The following is a 15,198-nucleotide window of genomic DNA, read 5'->3' on the forward strand; positions in this document are numbered from 1 at the left end:
TTTTTTGCATCGTTTCAGTTAATTATTATAAACAGGTTACAATAAAATTTTTGCTTAGTCCAACTTTGGAGAGGTCCAAAAACTGTAAGAAGATTTAAGTCAATGCCTATTAAAGTTTTGTTGATGTGAACATGTGTAGTGTTCCTCTAAGCATTAGGTAGTTGTATTGAGGCTTCACAGAGCTACAGGTTGTAACAAGCCAGAACGGGCAATGTAGAGGAGAACACATACAAAACCAAGATGTCGGACCAACAAGATATATTTAATATAAGAAAACAGATGTCGTCAGCGGACCACGAGGTCGTGACAGTGTCACGCAATATTGTTACACAGGTTTTCCCAGTAAAAAATTCTACTTTTGAGAAGTAAGAATTTGCTGAATGCAAGTTATCAGATCTGGTCAATTAAGCAATCTCTCTCTGGTGAGGGCCTCCTTCATATGTGCTGTTTTAAGTTCCACTTAGTATGTTCGAGTCAGCACTGTAATTGTACTGGTACCTATACATTGAGATCAATTAAGGTTAACCTTGGCTTTCAAATTATACAGGTCTTAGTCTTAGCATCTGCTATTTTGAGCATCTGAGTGTGCAAGTGACCTTGAACTTGTCTTTAAATTTTGGGATGATGGCTTGGCTGGGTGAGCATTGCAAGTCTGTTTCCAGTCAAGATCATTTTTTAAAGTTAACACTAAGGCTCTGTTTTGTACATTCTGCAGTTGCAAAGAGGAAGTAAAGACCCTGTTATGAACAGGAACCCTCCCCTGAGTAACCATGAGTATGCTCCCCAGGTGCTAATTCTATCTTCTTTTTCTTGCAAGTGATTTGAGGAAGAGCAAAAGATTTGAATAACCATCTGAACTACCAGTTTGGAACATCCTTCATGGTATTTGTCCATGAATGTCATGGATCCTTCAGGTCAAAGGTAAAGTGGGGGTGAATTAGGTCACTAAGGGAAAGCTTGGAAGGATGAAATCTTCCCACAGAGAAATGCGCTTTCAATTTTTTCCAACAAAGATTTCAAAGATATCAGTAAATTGTATACAATGTTGCTTCTTGTATAGTTAAATATTTCCTTGGGGTGTTGTGGATTAGAGATTTTGTTTGATTTTAGTGTGTAAAGTTACTTCTGCACCAATCACGTTTTGTTCGAATTACATAGTAAGTGAGAGTGATTCAAGTGATCTGTTCGTCATTTAAAAGTTGTAATGGTCCACTCTGCATCCAATACACAACATTAAAAGCACACCAGTCGTGAAAATTACGAGCTACCGGTATGAACCAGTGAGATATTGGTTGGCCTCATTTAATACACTTTCTGATAAACTCATTTTTAGTTTTGGGATTTGGGCAATATTTGTTACAACTTCTTCAAAATTAATTATACAGATTTAAAAATCTTGCACTATTGTTTGATAAAGTTTCCATGCTACATCTAACAGCAGTGTAATTTCCTATTTGATTTAACATTTTAATTTTTATGCTAACTGGCATATGGATTATTTAAATAGGGGTGTTTGTTCCAAATTCCATTAGAGAAACAAATACCTTTGCTGTGGAGGCGAGTAGTGAAGTAAATATCCACCAATTTTTGTGCCAATTGGGTGAATAAGAAGCAATTATTGGATGAGGTTGAGAATGATATCATGTAAAATCCAAATTCAATGATTGTTTTATGATTACATTTTTGAAACAATTTGCAAATGACAATAGTCCATTTTACAGTTGTATGCTTGGTTGCCAAGCCTTTGAACAGGAGTGAGGCTAAGGGTGACCTTGTTATGATACAAACCTTGCTGCTTTTGAAATGCAAATTAATTTGTTATCATGCTAACTAGATTCTGGTCCCTAACACAACAAGGTCACCTTCAGCCTCACTCCAAATCAAAGGCTTGGCAACTAAGTACACAACTGTAAAATGGCCTATTCTCCTTGACTTGGCAAAAATTTGAGAACACTACATAGACAAAGGGCTTAGAAACTAGGCATAATTTAAACTTGATAAAACAAAGGTAATATCTGCTGTAGATAATGCATTTATCAAGTCAACTTCACATGCCACTGTCAGTAGATTGTTTGAATGCTCTCAACTAATCACAATATATGAATTATTTTCATAGTGAGTCTAATGTACATACTAGTGAATACCTTGCAGGTGAATGGTGATTTTTTTTTTCACAAGCTGATTGGCTACCTCAGAAATGATTAGCAGGTACTATTCACCTCCAAGCAGAAGAATATGGAAGTGTCCACTGAGAGTTTCATTTCTGAGTATTTTGTGGTATGTTAACAAAAATACTGAAACTAATTTTCTGGTTCTCATGTGGTTTACTCACCTCAGCTTTGGGTGAAAGTGGTGGATATGTACTTCTACTTTCCTGAAAAATTGCTAATCATCGCTTGTGTTTATTCTAATTAAACATCAAATACATATTTTCTGTACCTAAAGTAGTCCTAAACTCATTTTTTTACAAATATATACTTTCTTTATCTTAAGTCCTAAACTCATTTTTTTACTTAAGTTAAAAGCCAATCAGTGTGCTCAAAAAGTCTTTTTCACTAGGTTTGTAGATTCTCAAAAGGTGGCAATAATATGTCCTTGTTCAAAAAGTATTTTTTGCTGGTTTTGGTTAATTAAAAAAAAAAAAGTAGCAATGGTATCTCTCCTCTCCAAGTACATAGGGGCCTAAGGTGCCATAAATGTATGAGGATTTCCTTATCCCTTTAAAAGAAATGAGAAGAGTTTCCTTTTTTTTTAATACATCTAAATTCATCATAAACCCTTAAAACCTTAATGCTTTTTCTCTATACTGTGCTCTATACATTCCCTGAGATGGTGACAAGGAGAATTTGATGAATAATCAAAAGTTTCTTTAGTTAGTCATCATTTCCTTTATTCTCGGACATAGCTTAATATTTGATTCAGGAGTGACACTGTAAGGAGAAATAAGATACCAGTCACAGTTGTTTGTATTAACCCTTCAACTCCAAAGATCTAGTTGTTAATTCTCCTATCTAGCTGTTAGACATTTCCTTGTAATTTGGTTACAGGAATTTGGTTTTATATTGTGATAACAATCTCTAATTAATAAATTTGAGTAATCTCATTACATGCTTGTTGGATAATGTATAGATATTGTTGGGAGAAGTTACACAAATCACTTCTGGGAGTTAAAGGATTTAATAATGTTGATTACCAGATAGTTTTGCAAGATAGAAATATATCAAGGTGTTAATATTCAATTTAAGTGTTCAGTCAAATAAGAAGCCGACTGCATATTATATTGTGACAAGATAGCCGTCTGTGCTCTTCCAAGAAATTAGTCTTAATTTTTTTCATTCAATTGTATAACTACTCTTAGAAATTTTCTTTGTTGTAACAAAACTTGACTCCTGTACTTGGATTACTGTACTGGTTGGCTTTTTTGTGTAACACATGTGATAAACCACTTGGTCCACAGAAAAAGACCCCAATTTCTGTCCTACAACAGAGAAGGAAATATTGTTACTATCAGTTCATCATTTCAGCTCTTTGGACTACAAAAAAAGGGGAGCTGCGCTTTTTCTAGTTAACAAGCTGGTTGGAGTCACTGAGTGCAATGAGACCAGAACAGAGTAATTTAGGTAATGTAGAACTCTAATAGCTCATCTAGATGGCTATGTCTGCAACCAAATCTTGATATTCATATCTCCTTTGCTTCACATTTCAGTTCACTGTTGCAGCCTAGCCCTGAACTTTCCTGTCACTCACCCTTTGTGTTTCTCCCCAATACCCTTAAAAATCTTGCTCCACTCTGGTCTGCCATACTGTGTCTTAGCATCTAAATGTGTTATGTTATCTTCTTCACCCTGATGTATAATTGACTGAATTGCCTGAAATAAACAGGTAACTTATTATCACTTTCTTTCTAAAACCCACATGATAGCTACATGTTAAATATTACATCTCAATCTTTTTTGGGCCCTATGGGGAGGGAAAGAAAATGATGCAAAGTATAAATCGTATAAATAAAGTGTAAATCACTGGGAGGAAGGATGCCATAGACTCCATAAGTTGTAATTGCCTAGAACAAGACCTGAATAAGCTCAGCAGCATAAGATGAACATTAACCTTCAACTAAGTCCATTATTCTAGTTGCAAAAATGTACCTGGCAAAAACAGATCAACATATTCCTTAGACTCTACCTCCCCCTTAACAAAATTTTCAAAGCATGAAATAACAAAGATTATTCACATCAACTAAATACTAAACTTTAGTGTATATAATAATTATAATACATATTTCAAGCCTGCTCATTTATTTAAAGTCGTCTTACCAATTTAGTATCCCATCCTGTGAGATATATGTGATATTCCACAAAGTTTTTCATATTCATTTCTTCCATCTGAAATTTAAATTTGTAATTTACCTCATGATCAGAGGAGATCTTCTAACCCCAAATGTTTTGAATAATCTAAGTTTCACAAACATGTATAGTCATCTATACGACAGGCGTGATTTCAGTTTTTTTTACCTGAATTTCCAAATACCTTAAAAGGTCTGTAAACCATTCAAAGGCCTTTTCATCTCGGCAGATCCAGAAAAAATACACCTTCTGGATCTTTAGGTCAGAATAACTTTTGTTTTGACGATACCTGTAGCAAGAAAAGACTGAATTTAATTTTAACAGTACTGTTAATTAATTATTTTTACTGTAAAAGAATGCATACTTTCTGTAAAACAAAAGATGACCATGGCTCTTACTGTTTTTGAATGAAAAGAGTAGTTATACAATTGAATGAAAAAAATTAAGACTAAACAAAATCAAGGGTGGATGTAATTTAAGTAAGATGGATTGAGAGTTGGACAAAATTTATCAACTGAATCAGAGAATGACAAAGGGTATAAAATCTTTCTCCATTAAAAAAGTACTTACCACACGGACTTCAATATTGATGCAAAAGGAGTTACTCCAATACCAGCTCCAATACACATAATGACATCATATTTGAACACATCCTAAACAAATCCAAAAAATTCTTTATAATATAAAAATAATAAACAAGGAGACAATCATGCAATTATATCTCAGATAAATGATAACTGTCATGAAAAAAAAAAAAAAAAAAAAAGTGAAAAGGTGAAAAAATATTGTCCAATGATGTTCAGACCGCAGCCATTCCTTCTATAGGGGTGGATCTATCGAAAGGGTACAAGGGGTTCCCCCCCTTCCTTGTATTCTGCATCATTCCTCAGAGGTACACCTCATTCTAAGAAATAGCCTGGATCTACCTCTGCTATAACCAACATCACAAAAAATTAGAGCCTCTTACAGTGCTTGATGTTCCAAAAGGGCCATCGACAGCCAACCTATAGGAAGAAAATATCAAACAGATTCTTCAGTATGGTCCCTCTTTCAGAAAACTTTGGCTCTTAACCCTTAACACCCTAACATCAGTTTGCATATTTTCCATACTGTTCTCTATACATTTCCTCAGGTTTTGATGAGGAGAATTTGTTTAACAATCAATCAATGAATTAGAGTCACTCTTAAGTGTTCAAAGGGTTAATTACTTCAGTCCGGTGCCAGGGCGAGAAAAATAACCAAATAATCAACTAACAATAGGGATCATGAAAAGATCGGATTTCATGCCAACCTATCATCAAGCATTAATGCATATAAACAGTATGCACATTGCCAAATTTAAGATTCAAATACTTAAAAAAGTTACTTTCAGAACCTTGGACAGGAGCTTATATCTTTCATTCCACTGTCATTTGCTCCAAACTCTCTGTGTAGACTGTCTAAATAATACATAAATGTCAATTATAAGAAGCACAGCATACATAAAGAAAAGTGTACAGGAAAGTAAAAATGATTACATTAAATTTGTAAACTAATTCCAAAGATGCCAACCTTTGGAAATCTGAAGTCTGGGAAGGTGTTCAATTTTAGAATATATCAAATATCTCCATCAAGATTATTATTTGGTGGAGAAAGTAAAACCTGAAGTTGCCAAAATAGGCATTTATTACAAGAGATTGGGAGATTTGTTTTGCATGTGGAAGAAAATATTCTTTGCAATGCCTTTTCATGCATTCTGAATAAAAGAAAAAGGTTCTATTTTAATTGTATCTACCTGTCCAATCACCAGCATTTCTGATGTGAACACTGAAGTAGGACTCCTCAGGGGCCTGGAAAAGAGATGTTTTTATTATAAAAACCTGACTCTAAGCTTAAAAAAATATTTTTAAATCCTCATCACTGAGTAACAAAAGAATGACACACATGTATAAATTCATTTAGACTCTTGAAAGTACATTAATAGTGACAGACCAATCAAAAATGATAAATATAACTGTCACAGTAGTGTCTGTAAAGAGTGTCAACCTGTTGGCCAAAGTCCAGGACAAGTTCCACAAAAAATGGTTGTCAGTGAATGAGTCAGACTTATTAGTTGAAGCCAGAATCATTGTCATTCACTTTCATCTGACAATGAAACCCTCTGAGGTTGCCACAACATCAGTAGCTGTACCACTGTTAACAGTCTTTTCACAACAAATTCTCATGATCACATTCAATGATCAACTGTCAAATGATATACAAGCAGGGAAACCAAAGAAATAAAATGCAGATGGACTCAAGTGAAGGAAAGTTAAACTATAATGAGTTGATTTCAGATTAACATAAAAAAAAATTATGTATCAGACTGGTAGAGAAAAAAGCAAATTTTTCTTTCTGACCAATCTCAGAGTGCAGTGAGATAAAACAAATACAATCCTTTTTGACTCTACACAATCACTTCGTTAAAGTTTCTTGAAACAGCAATCAAGTTCTGTAAATTCATACTTACAGATGTTAAAGTAAAAGGATGCCACTCCAGATGTGAGATCTTAGGACACTTCAGAAAAATGTACTAGAACAGAAATAAGTAGGGCATTAAATATAGCTCATTCACTACAGAGTTAGTAGAATCAAAGGCTGGTTCAGAAGAAACTCATTAAGTCAAATCAAGTTGTTCATAATAAGTTCAAATGGCACCTCTTACCTGTCCTGCTTCACATCTAAATCCATCCTTCTTCATCTGAATTTCAAGCACCCTAGATGGATGTTTTATTACCTAGCAAAATAAGAAATTATTTAGAAGATAATACATCTTCAAAAAGAAATGGATATTAAATAATAATAGAAAAGTTATAACTACATATCAAGAATCCTTACTACTTACTGTTGGACACATTACAACTCTAACTTTCAATTTCATTTTTCATTTAATGCACAATATTGTACACCCAATATAGTTGAGCAATTTACATTTATTCATTAGACATGAGTCAAATGGTAAAAAGTTTTTAATACTATCAAATGAATTGAATGGATGCTAAAAGTAATCATTAATAATAAAATTACATTCTTTGACAAATGATCTCACCTTAAGAATTGTCACCTGCTGAAATGATCTGTATATTCTGAGTAACCGTTCAGCACCATACAGGATCATGGGGAAAATCACAAACTTCCAAGTCTAAAAAAATTCATGATTGTTCATTATCACAAACTTATAATCAGTCCAGCAGCACAAACTGGCCATTGTCTTGCCTACATGTCAGATTATGTGGATTCATTACATATAGTTAGAGTGTGCAGATCGCTGTTTTTAAGCTACATGCAGAGGGTGTTAATTATGACAGGTAAATAGTTTTAAAAATGACAGTAATGGTACCATTGCTCCAGGTGCTTTTAGCTGTGGTCTAAATTTGTAGCAGCTGGTTGAATGATTTTTCCAGTAATTTACATTATCACAGATTTCTGGATCATGCTCATCCATGTTAGTTTGAAAACGTAGAAGATCCCTACAAAAAAAAGTTCAAGTGATTCATGAGAACTAGATACACAATAAAAGGCTCACTGTGAAGAAAATTTCAGTCAAATCTCTAAACCATCCAAAGGGAGTCTCTAAAATTCCTGTATATGTTATTTATAGGTAGTATCTCTGTTATTTTAGTTCAGTGAGCAGGATAAGAAGTAACAGTTAGAGTTTAAGCCATGACTATGCCATGGTGTTGTGTTCTTAGCAATTAGCACTCTACTTTCACAGTGCCTCTTGCTTTATAAGCAAGAGTACAATATAGTACAGTACTGAAAAATGAGTAGTGTACTGAGACACCTGCTGGGGGGGGGGGGGTGTTTAACTTCTCTGAAAATAGCATCCCATCAAAGAAGGGTGAGTGGTACTTGAATTGAAGTCAGTTGAATATCCAGAACTTGAGATAAGCCTCTGGCTGTAACACGCCACTTAGTTCATAAAACTCACCCCCCTTCCAATGACCTCTTTTAAATATTTTAAAGGGGAACTTGGGGCACTATTATAATCTTTTACAAAATTTTCCTCACTTTACTGAATAACAAGCAATTAACTGAGATCTACTTTTACTCTTTGACTATCTATTTGATGGAGGCCAACACATTTAAAGGATTTAATAAGGAAGACAACAAAATTTCAAGCTTCCCATACAGGAATTACTTTCTATATCATAACTGGAACAGAGTGTCTTGAGCAAATGAGAGCCATCTACTTAATAAATTTTAAAGCTGATGGTAGATGGACAATTTTGATTTTTTCAAATCTCAGAAAATGTTAAGATTATTTCATCTGATAAAAATTCCTTAAATTTTTCATTAATTATATAATTGCTGATACAATAAAATGAATAATTACCCAGTGCCATGCACAACAAGGCAGCCAAAGAAGACAACAAACAAATGGTGAGTGAACCAAAAAGTCTCAAAGTAGGATCTCCTGCATAGAAGAATATATTAAACTCAACATCAGACAATGATACTTCCCATCTACTAAATAGAAATATTGTGTAACAGAACTTTTTGTAGAGACATTAATTGTTGTGACATAAATTTTTGAATCAATGTTTCTGATCAGAAGTAAACCACAGCTGCTCTGCTAAGAGGAAAATCTTTGTCCATAGGCTTCAACGACAGATGCACAATATTAAAAGCTGAGGTAAAAAAAAACTGCTCCTTCATCAATACAAAAACTGTCAAAAAGCTTAAAAAAAGTCAATTTTAAATAGTTAAAAGCAAACCTTATCAGTTCAGTTGCTGATGATATCATGAGAATTAATGACAATGTCATCACCACACCTGTGACCCCAGCCACTGCATTAAAAAAAAGGAAAATATTATAGTGACCAATACTGTCAGAAATAAGTAACTTGAACTTCTACGACTGTCTTTCTTTTTCTTTTATTTCAATCTGAGGTAAGTTAGTTTCACAACTAGCATTTTCTCATACCTGTCTGAAACAATCCTGATACAGGATCCTATGGATTAAAAAAAAAATACTCTCAAAATATACTTTATTACAGTTATTGAGATCCAAAAAAAAATTGAAATAATTCAACTTGTTTTTGTCAAATAACAAATGAAAACAATAATTAATGCATCAATCATATAATATTATGTTAACTGATTGTTTGATTCAAACAGCTATTAATCCTTTAACTCCCAGAAGTGATTCCAACATCAGATGTAACTTCTCATTGCAAATCAAATACGTTATCTTGAAAACAAGTTATGAGAACAGACAAGCTGATCAGCTTAAGTTAGGGTGCTACCTTGATAAAACACCAAATTCTCCCATCCAATTTACAAGGGAATGTAAAGCAGCCAGTCAGGAGAATTACTAAATTTTATTTTGGGATTAAAGGATTAAAGCTCAATCATACTTTGCCTTACACGATACAGCCATAATTTCATTTAAAAAAATTCATTACTATCTCCAATAAGTTGCAGATCTCAATACCAAATAATTGCTTTCAACTTACAACTCCAGATTCTCTGATAGGATTTAGCCAAGGGTTATCTAACTGACTCAGATGCTGTTCAATCTCTGTGTCTGCCTTTGATTGGCTCTCAACAAGGTTTGTCAAGTTGAAACAGTGGCCACATATGTGAACCACTGTAAACAAGAAACATATTAAGCAAAAATATTTTAATCAATTTTTTAATGAAAAAGAAGGCATCATCATTTACAATAATATTCTCTTTCATATAGCAATTCTCTTGCACTTATTCTTTCTTTCAGTTTTATTGACTTTAGGCAATGAAGTAACTAGACGCAATTTAGAAGTTCTCTTCAACTGAGTTTTGATAAAAAAAACCAATGAAAAAACTAAAGCAATTGGTCTTGATTATCACAATGAACATAGAAGATACAAGCCTTGGGAAAATACCCTTGACTGAAACTACCATGTAGGGGAGTTATGATTAATCTCAATACTTGCCAACATTATTCAATCTATAGTCATTATGCATAAATATACCATGGATAGCCTTGATTCACTCACCAGTGAAAAAGCAGATAGTGTAAGCACAGTACTTATGGAAAGTTATATTCTTGTCCAAAAGGCTTATAATGCTTCCACACCAACCACACTATGAAAAATGAGAATTCTTTTTATGCTGCTTTGACTTCCATGAGTGACCAAGACAAAATGATCCTCCTTATAATGTCAACATAATATCAAGAAGACAAGTGATGCAAACAAACATATCTTAAGATGTTTTGGTGTGTAGAATCACTGAGTATTTTACAAGTTGTCCCATATTTTGATGAGCCCATATAGGACAAGTAAAATTAGAAACATTTAATAAAAATACCAAGCAAAACTTTATACACACCAAAACTTCTAATAAGTTATTTATCTTCCTTTTGTTTCTTTTTCTGCCAAGTGTTTCTGCCCATTTTTCATAAGTTGGGAAAAGCAAAGTGAAGAGAGAAGCTTAGCCTGTGCAGCCCACTGGTTAAACAGTTTTTTTTTCATAATACACAATAACCAACTGTACAATATCACAGGATATTTGTACTCTACTTTGTGCAGTTAGATAATAAAAGAGATGTATCAATTAGAGGGATTATAGGTTGATCCAATACCAAATTCTCTGATGGAAGTAACTTAATAAGAATTGTATGACACAAAATAGGGAGAATTTCTTATGTGATCCTGGGAGAGAAAGGGTTAAATATCTAATTTCTGTTAAAAATGAAGTCAAGACTGAGTCAGATATCTTGGACATACAAGATAAGTCAAGCTTGACACATAAACTCAACAGTAAGACTAATTGTACATAAAACTGACCAATCACATAGCAGAAAACTTAACCCCTTAACTCCCACCAGTGACCAAGACAGAATTTCTCCTTACAATATCAATACAAAATCAAGGATACAAGTGATGACAACCAAGAAAAGTAGAATTAGGGGATTATGAGTTGATCCAATATCAAATTCTCAGAGGTAACATCAGAAGAATTGTATAGCAGACAGTAAGGAGAATTACTAATGAGATCTTGGGAGTTAAAGGGTTAACCTGAGAATAATCACAAAAAGTTGGATCACATTATTATCTAGTAAACAACATACATTGAGATTACTTCTGATAAGAGAGATGATATTACGACACATGGATAGCAGGATTAACATGCAGTTGAAGTTTAACACCATTGCAGCACCTCGGGCAAAAGGGAGTCCACCCTAGGAACAACAAAATCATAATTATTTAAAATAGATCAAAGTAGACTTTTCAAAATCTGAGATAAGTTGGTTTTTATTTTAACTATTAAGTGGATAATGTAAATCAAATTCCCTGTTAATCCCAGAGAGATTGATTAAATTGTCATGTCCAAAGTTTGAAGTTTGAAAGTAGACCTCAATTTTTTTGACTAATGAAACAGCAAGCAAAATATAGCCTAGACATCTTGAAATCTGTTGGTCAGAAAAATCAATAAATAAAATAGAACAGTACCTTGACAATAATCCTCAAATAATGATACTTTTTTGTTGTGCCATATTTCATGTATGTAGAGGCAAAGAGTGCAACATTTATAATCATCCATATCATCTGAAAAAAATTTTTCAGTTATTCATAACAATTGAAAAAAAAGATTTTAGTTTGTGAAAAAAAATGCATTGAAGTATGACTTAAAGCCACAGGGAAGACCTTCTGCCAAAATCAGACAAAATTACAAAATGATTAAAGAATCCATCTCTAGCATTGCTTTTAAAGGGTACCAGCAGATTTTTGCAGAAAATATGCACACCATTCTGATAAAGAGAGGGTCATTGAAAATTCATATGGAAAGGAGAGGGAGGGGAGACAGTGGGGGTCTCTTTAATGCTAAATTTTATAAAAGAATTAACCGGAAAAGACTGAAATTATCTAGAATCTAGGGGGTAATAAAACAGATACAAACCTGTGTGGGAGGTACAATTCTATTGAAACACAAATTTAAGACCAGACTTACAATAATCATTCATAAATGTACTCTCATATTTAAAACTATAAATATTAATTGGGGTTTCATTCCCACAATCTACAGTTATGCATTATCTTGGTCTTAAAATCTTTTCGAAAAAGATGATCAACTGATTAACAAATCAAAAACTAGAGTGCTATGATGTTAAGTAAAATTTGTCACGCTTAGAGGAACAGACATTATGTTAATGATAGACTGCTGCATGGTATGCAAATTTCAGAGATTCTGTCAGTTGTTTAGTTTGCAGCAAACTGTTTTCAATTTATAACTTTGTAAATTTATATTTTTTTTAGGTTGTAATTGATAAATTATGTTTTCTAGGCTATTTTTTAATAGAAAACATATTCAATACTAAAAATTAGGGACTGTTCAACTTTTCATATGTTAAGGGATATTCAAGATATTTGACTTTCAGATTACAATGCCTGAATGATTCTTCTGTTCTTTTGAAGAGTACAATCTTCAATTCTTCATTGGACCAAGATGAAAGCATTTGACATAATGGTATTACTTGAATATAATTCCTTAAGCATTCTGCCCATAACAAAATAAAGGTTCTATGCTGGGCAATCAAAGTTATCTTTACAAAGATTGTTTTTTATTTAGACTCAGTAACAGAAAGATAATGTGTTTACTAAGCTAAATGTAATCTTTCCTTGTGCAAACTCTAAAAGTAAGTCAGTAATCCTGTCTTGAACAATATCAAAACACAGAAAGCCACAGAATATTGGCTTGTTGAAATCAATGAGCCGACATATGAAGTACAAAGCAGTTGATGCAATTTCTCACGTCACAGAAGCTCAAAGAAGATAGTGTAGATGAAAGTGAACTTTAAAAAACATTTTTCATGATTTAGATGATTTTGTACATAAATATTTTTGGAAATTTTATGATTATTTTTAAAAATTTAAACTGTACCAAGCTTTGCATGTCTAAGCACAAAAGTTTGATCACAGACAATGAATCAATCAACATGCAAAAACACAATTCTGAAGTGTGGGTGTCTAAGAAAAAGTGATACTGTTTACCATATTGTACTAAAACCCTATGGAATAGTTAGTCAAACATATTCAAAGAAAATTATATTATTCAATCTCATGTAATTTTAGCAAGATTACAAAGCCCTATATAATTAATGCTGAATATAAACACCGATAATTAAAAACTATGACATCATGAACAAGCTTTCAAAAATCTTCATAAAGACTTTTAAAGATTTATTGTTTGCAATGCATCATTAAATAAAAATATTGCGCTCATTTCAGATGAACAACATTCACAATAGAAGTAAAAGTTTGCTGACTGGCCAAAAAGTTTAAATTAAGCATCTAAAGCTATCTTTTTATTACTTTATTGCATCTGTTTTAGGATCACTAGACTCAGGTGATCCTTATAATCTGATTGGCTCTCAGCAGTGTGATTAATTCACTGACCCCTTGTCTGTTCTGATCTAGAAACTTAAACAAATCTTGAATTGATTAATTGCAATTTTCCACCCATGCGGCATTTTAAGTCAAGGGCTCTTAAAGCTCCCTGACGTATGGTCTTAATTCTGACTGGCTGGAAATTAAGATTACTTCAGGTCTGGTCGTACTAAATAGAATTGATGAGAGTGCTGTGAGGAAATATTCACAGTGATTCCTGTTGATTAAAGAAGTTCATCATGGAAGACTTAAAAAAGCACTGTCATTCTTACTTAGAGGCTCCTTGTTTCGTGTTTAAATTGAATGCCTGTAGATCCCTGACTAACTTTGTTCAAACAACTCGTTAAACAATAATTACAATGACTTTCAAATTGACACTATCAATACCAGTTGCATGTTTACAAGTTCCAATGAATCTGAAGGGCCTCTTGAAAGGTAATCAAAGTATTTACGTCAATCTCCTTACAAAGGAACATCTCGGCGAGCTGAGCGATGTGAAAGTTCCGCTTTTGTTTTTCCTGTTCGATTTTCTCTAAACAGAAGATGGTACCTGACCATCAAAATTAAAACCATTGCAGTAAGAAATTTTACACGAAAAACACAAATCTAAGCTGTAGATAATCGATTTGCCCAAACAGTGTATTCTAATTATAGCTTGCATTGTCTCGCAATCGCGGAAACGTCTGCTTTGAATCGAAAACTGTGCGTATGGGTGCATCGAGCTTAGACAGACAGGACACTCAAACACATTAACCCAATAGGATAAGTTACCTCGGGTTAAAAAACGAAATGATCTTGGAGTAAATCCCATTATCTTTTCAAATAAATCTAGAAAAACAGTTATAAAGTTCCGCACATACCACAAAAAGGTATCTTGCAATGTCATTTCTTGAAAAAGCCATTAGGCTCTGTAGAATTGGCTCGTTTTGCCTTGAGAATCGTTCCTCCCGTTTGAAAAAAACTCTGCAAGTGGAAACACATTATAAAGTCAACTTTTCTTTCAAAATAAAGAATTTCGTGTAAGTTTAAAAATAGAAGGCATTGAATTTGTGACGAAAACATCGTTGTCATTTGACCTCGAGACGATGGTAGAATTCAAATCATATTTACGGGAATCTAAAAAGATACTTACCCTCAGCCGATCTGTGTACAGACGTGGAATCACCACCTTACTTACTCGGTATCTAATGCGGTTGTGATCAGCTGTTCCTTATATTGGACTTGCTGTTCCGCTTATTTGACTGTCCTTGCATGACTGCACAAACGAGCAGAGGAAGGTGTCCGTGACAGCTCATCTGTCATTGTGTACTCAAGCTAAGTTAAATAAATAGATTTTTAACTTAAATAATAAAGCAGAATTTCGGCCCTATTCGTCACGATTTAAACATACAAACAGTTTCCTCCCTTTTTTTGGGGTAAAAGACGAAACTGTCTACCTGTTCGGGTCCTTTTTTTTTTTTTTT

General features: G+C 33.5%; 1 protein-coding gene across 2 annotated transcripts; it reads right to left on the reverse strand.

Moving 5' to 3' along the window:
• Positions 1-2,382: 2,382 nt before the first annotated feature.
• LOC131778200 (cytochrome b-245 heavy chain) lies at positions 2,383-15,154 on the reverse strand. 2 transcript variants are annotated; one of them, XM_059094582.2, is made up of 21 exons: positions 14,868-15,153; positions 14,596-14,698; positions 11,801-11,896; positions 11,419-11,529; positions 10,343-10,430; positions 9,821-9,954; positions 9,289-9,316; positions 9,080-9,152; positions 8,698-8,778; positions 7,702-7,831; positions 7,411-7,503; positions 7,027-7,098; positions 6,832-6,894; positions 6,118-6,172; positions 5,719-5,782; positions 5,311-5,347; positions 4,914-4,996; positions 4,512-4,632; positions 4,314-4,382; positions 3,748-3,869; positions 2,383-3,478 (listed from the first exon to the last, which is right to left on the reverse strand). In XM_059094582.2, exons 2-21 carry the CDS (start codon positions 14,635-14,637, stop codon positions 3,355-3,357), a joined length of 1,686 nt encoding a protein of 561 aa, XP_058950565.2. In that variant the 5' UTR covers positions 14,638-14,698; positions 14,868-15,153; the 3' UTR covers positions 2,383-3,354. The 2 variants fall into 2 exon arrangements, 1 of the variants encoding a protein (XP_058950565.2); XR_010718693.1 differs by lacking the exon at positions 2,383-3,478 and having other exon boundaries at positions 4,528-4,632; positions 14,868-15,154.
• Between the last annotated feature and the right edge of the window lie 44 nt (positions 15,155-15,198).

The sequence above is a fragment of the Pocillopora verrucosa genome, chromosome 9 (assembly GCF_036669915.1).
Source record: "Pocillopora verrucosa isolate sample1 chromosome 9, ASM3666991v2, whole genome shotgun sequence".
In the NCBI taxonomy this organism is placed as follows: Eukaryota; Metazoa; Cnidaria; class Anthozoa; order Scleractinia; family Pocilloporidae; genus Pocillopora; species Pocillopora verrucosa.

What these genes read in the sequence shown, in the direction of transcription:
- LOC131778200 (XM_059094582.2), bottom strand. Translation starts at nt 14,637, where the DNA reads ATGGCTTTTTCAAGAAATGACATTGCAAGATACCTTTTTGTG. An exon ending in TTGCAAGATACCTTTTTGTG is followed by an intron (nt 11,897 to 14,595) that starts GTATGTGCGGAA and finishes AATTTTTTTCAG; the next exon opens with ATGATATGGATGATTATAAA. An exon ending in TCAATATTGAAGTCCGTGTG is followed by an intron (nt 4,633 to 4,913) that starts GTAAGTACTTTT and finishes TTCTTGCTACAG; the next exon opens with GTATCGTCAAAACAAAAGTT.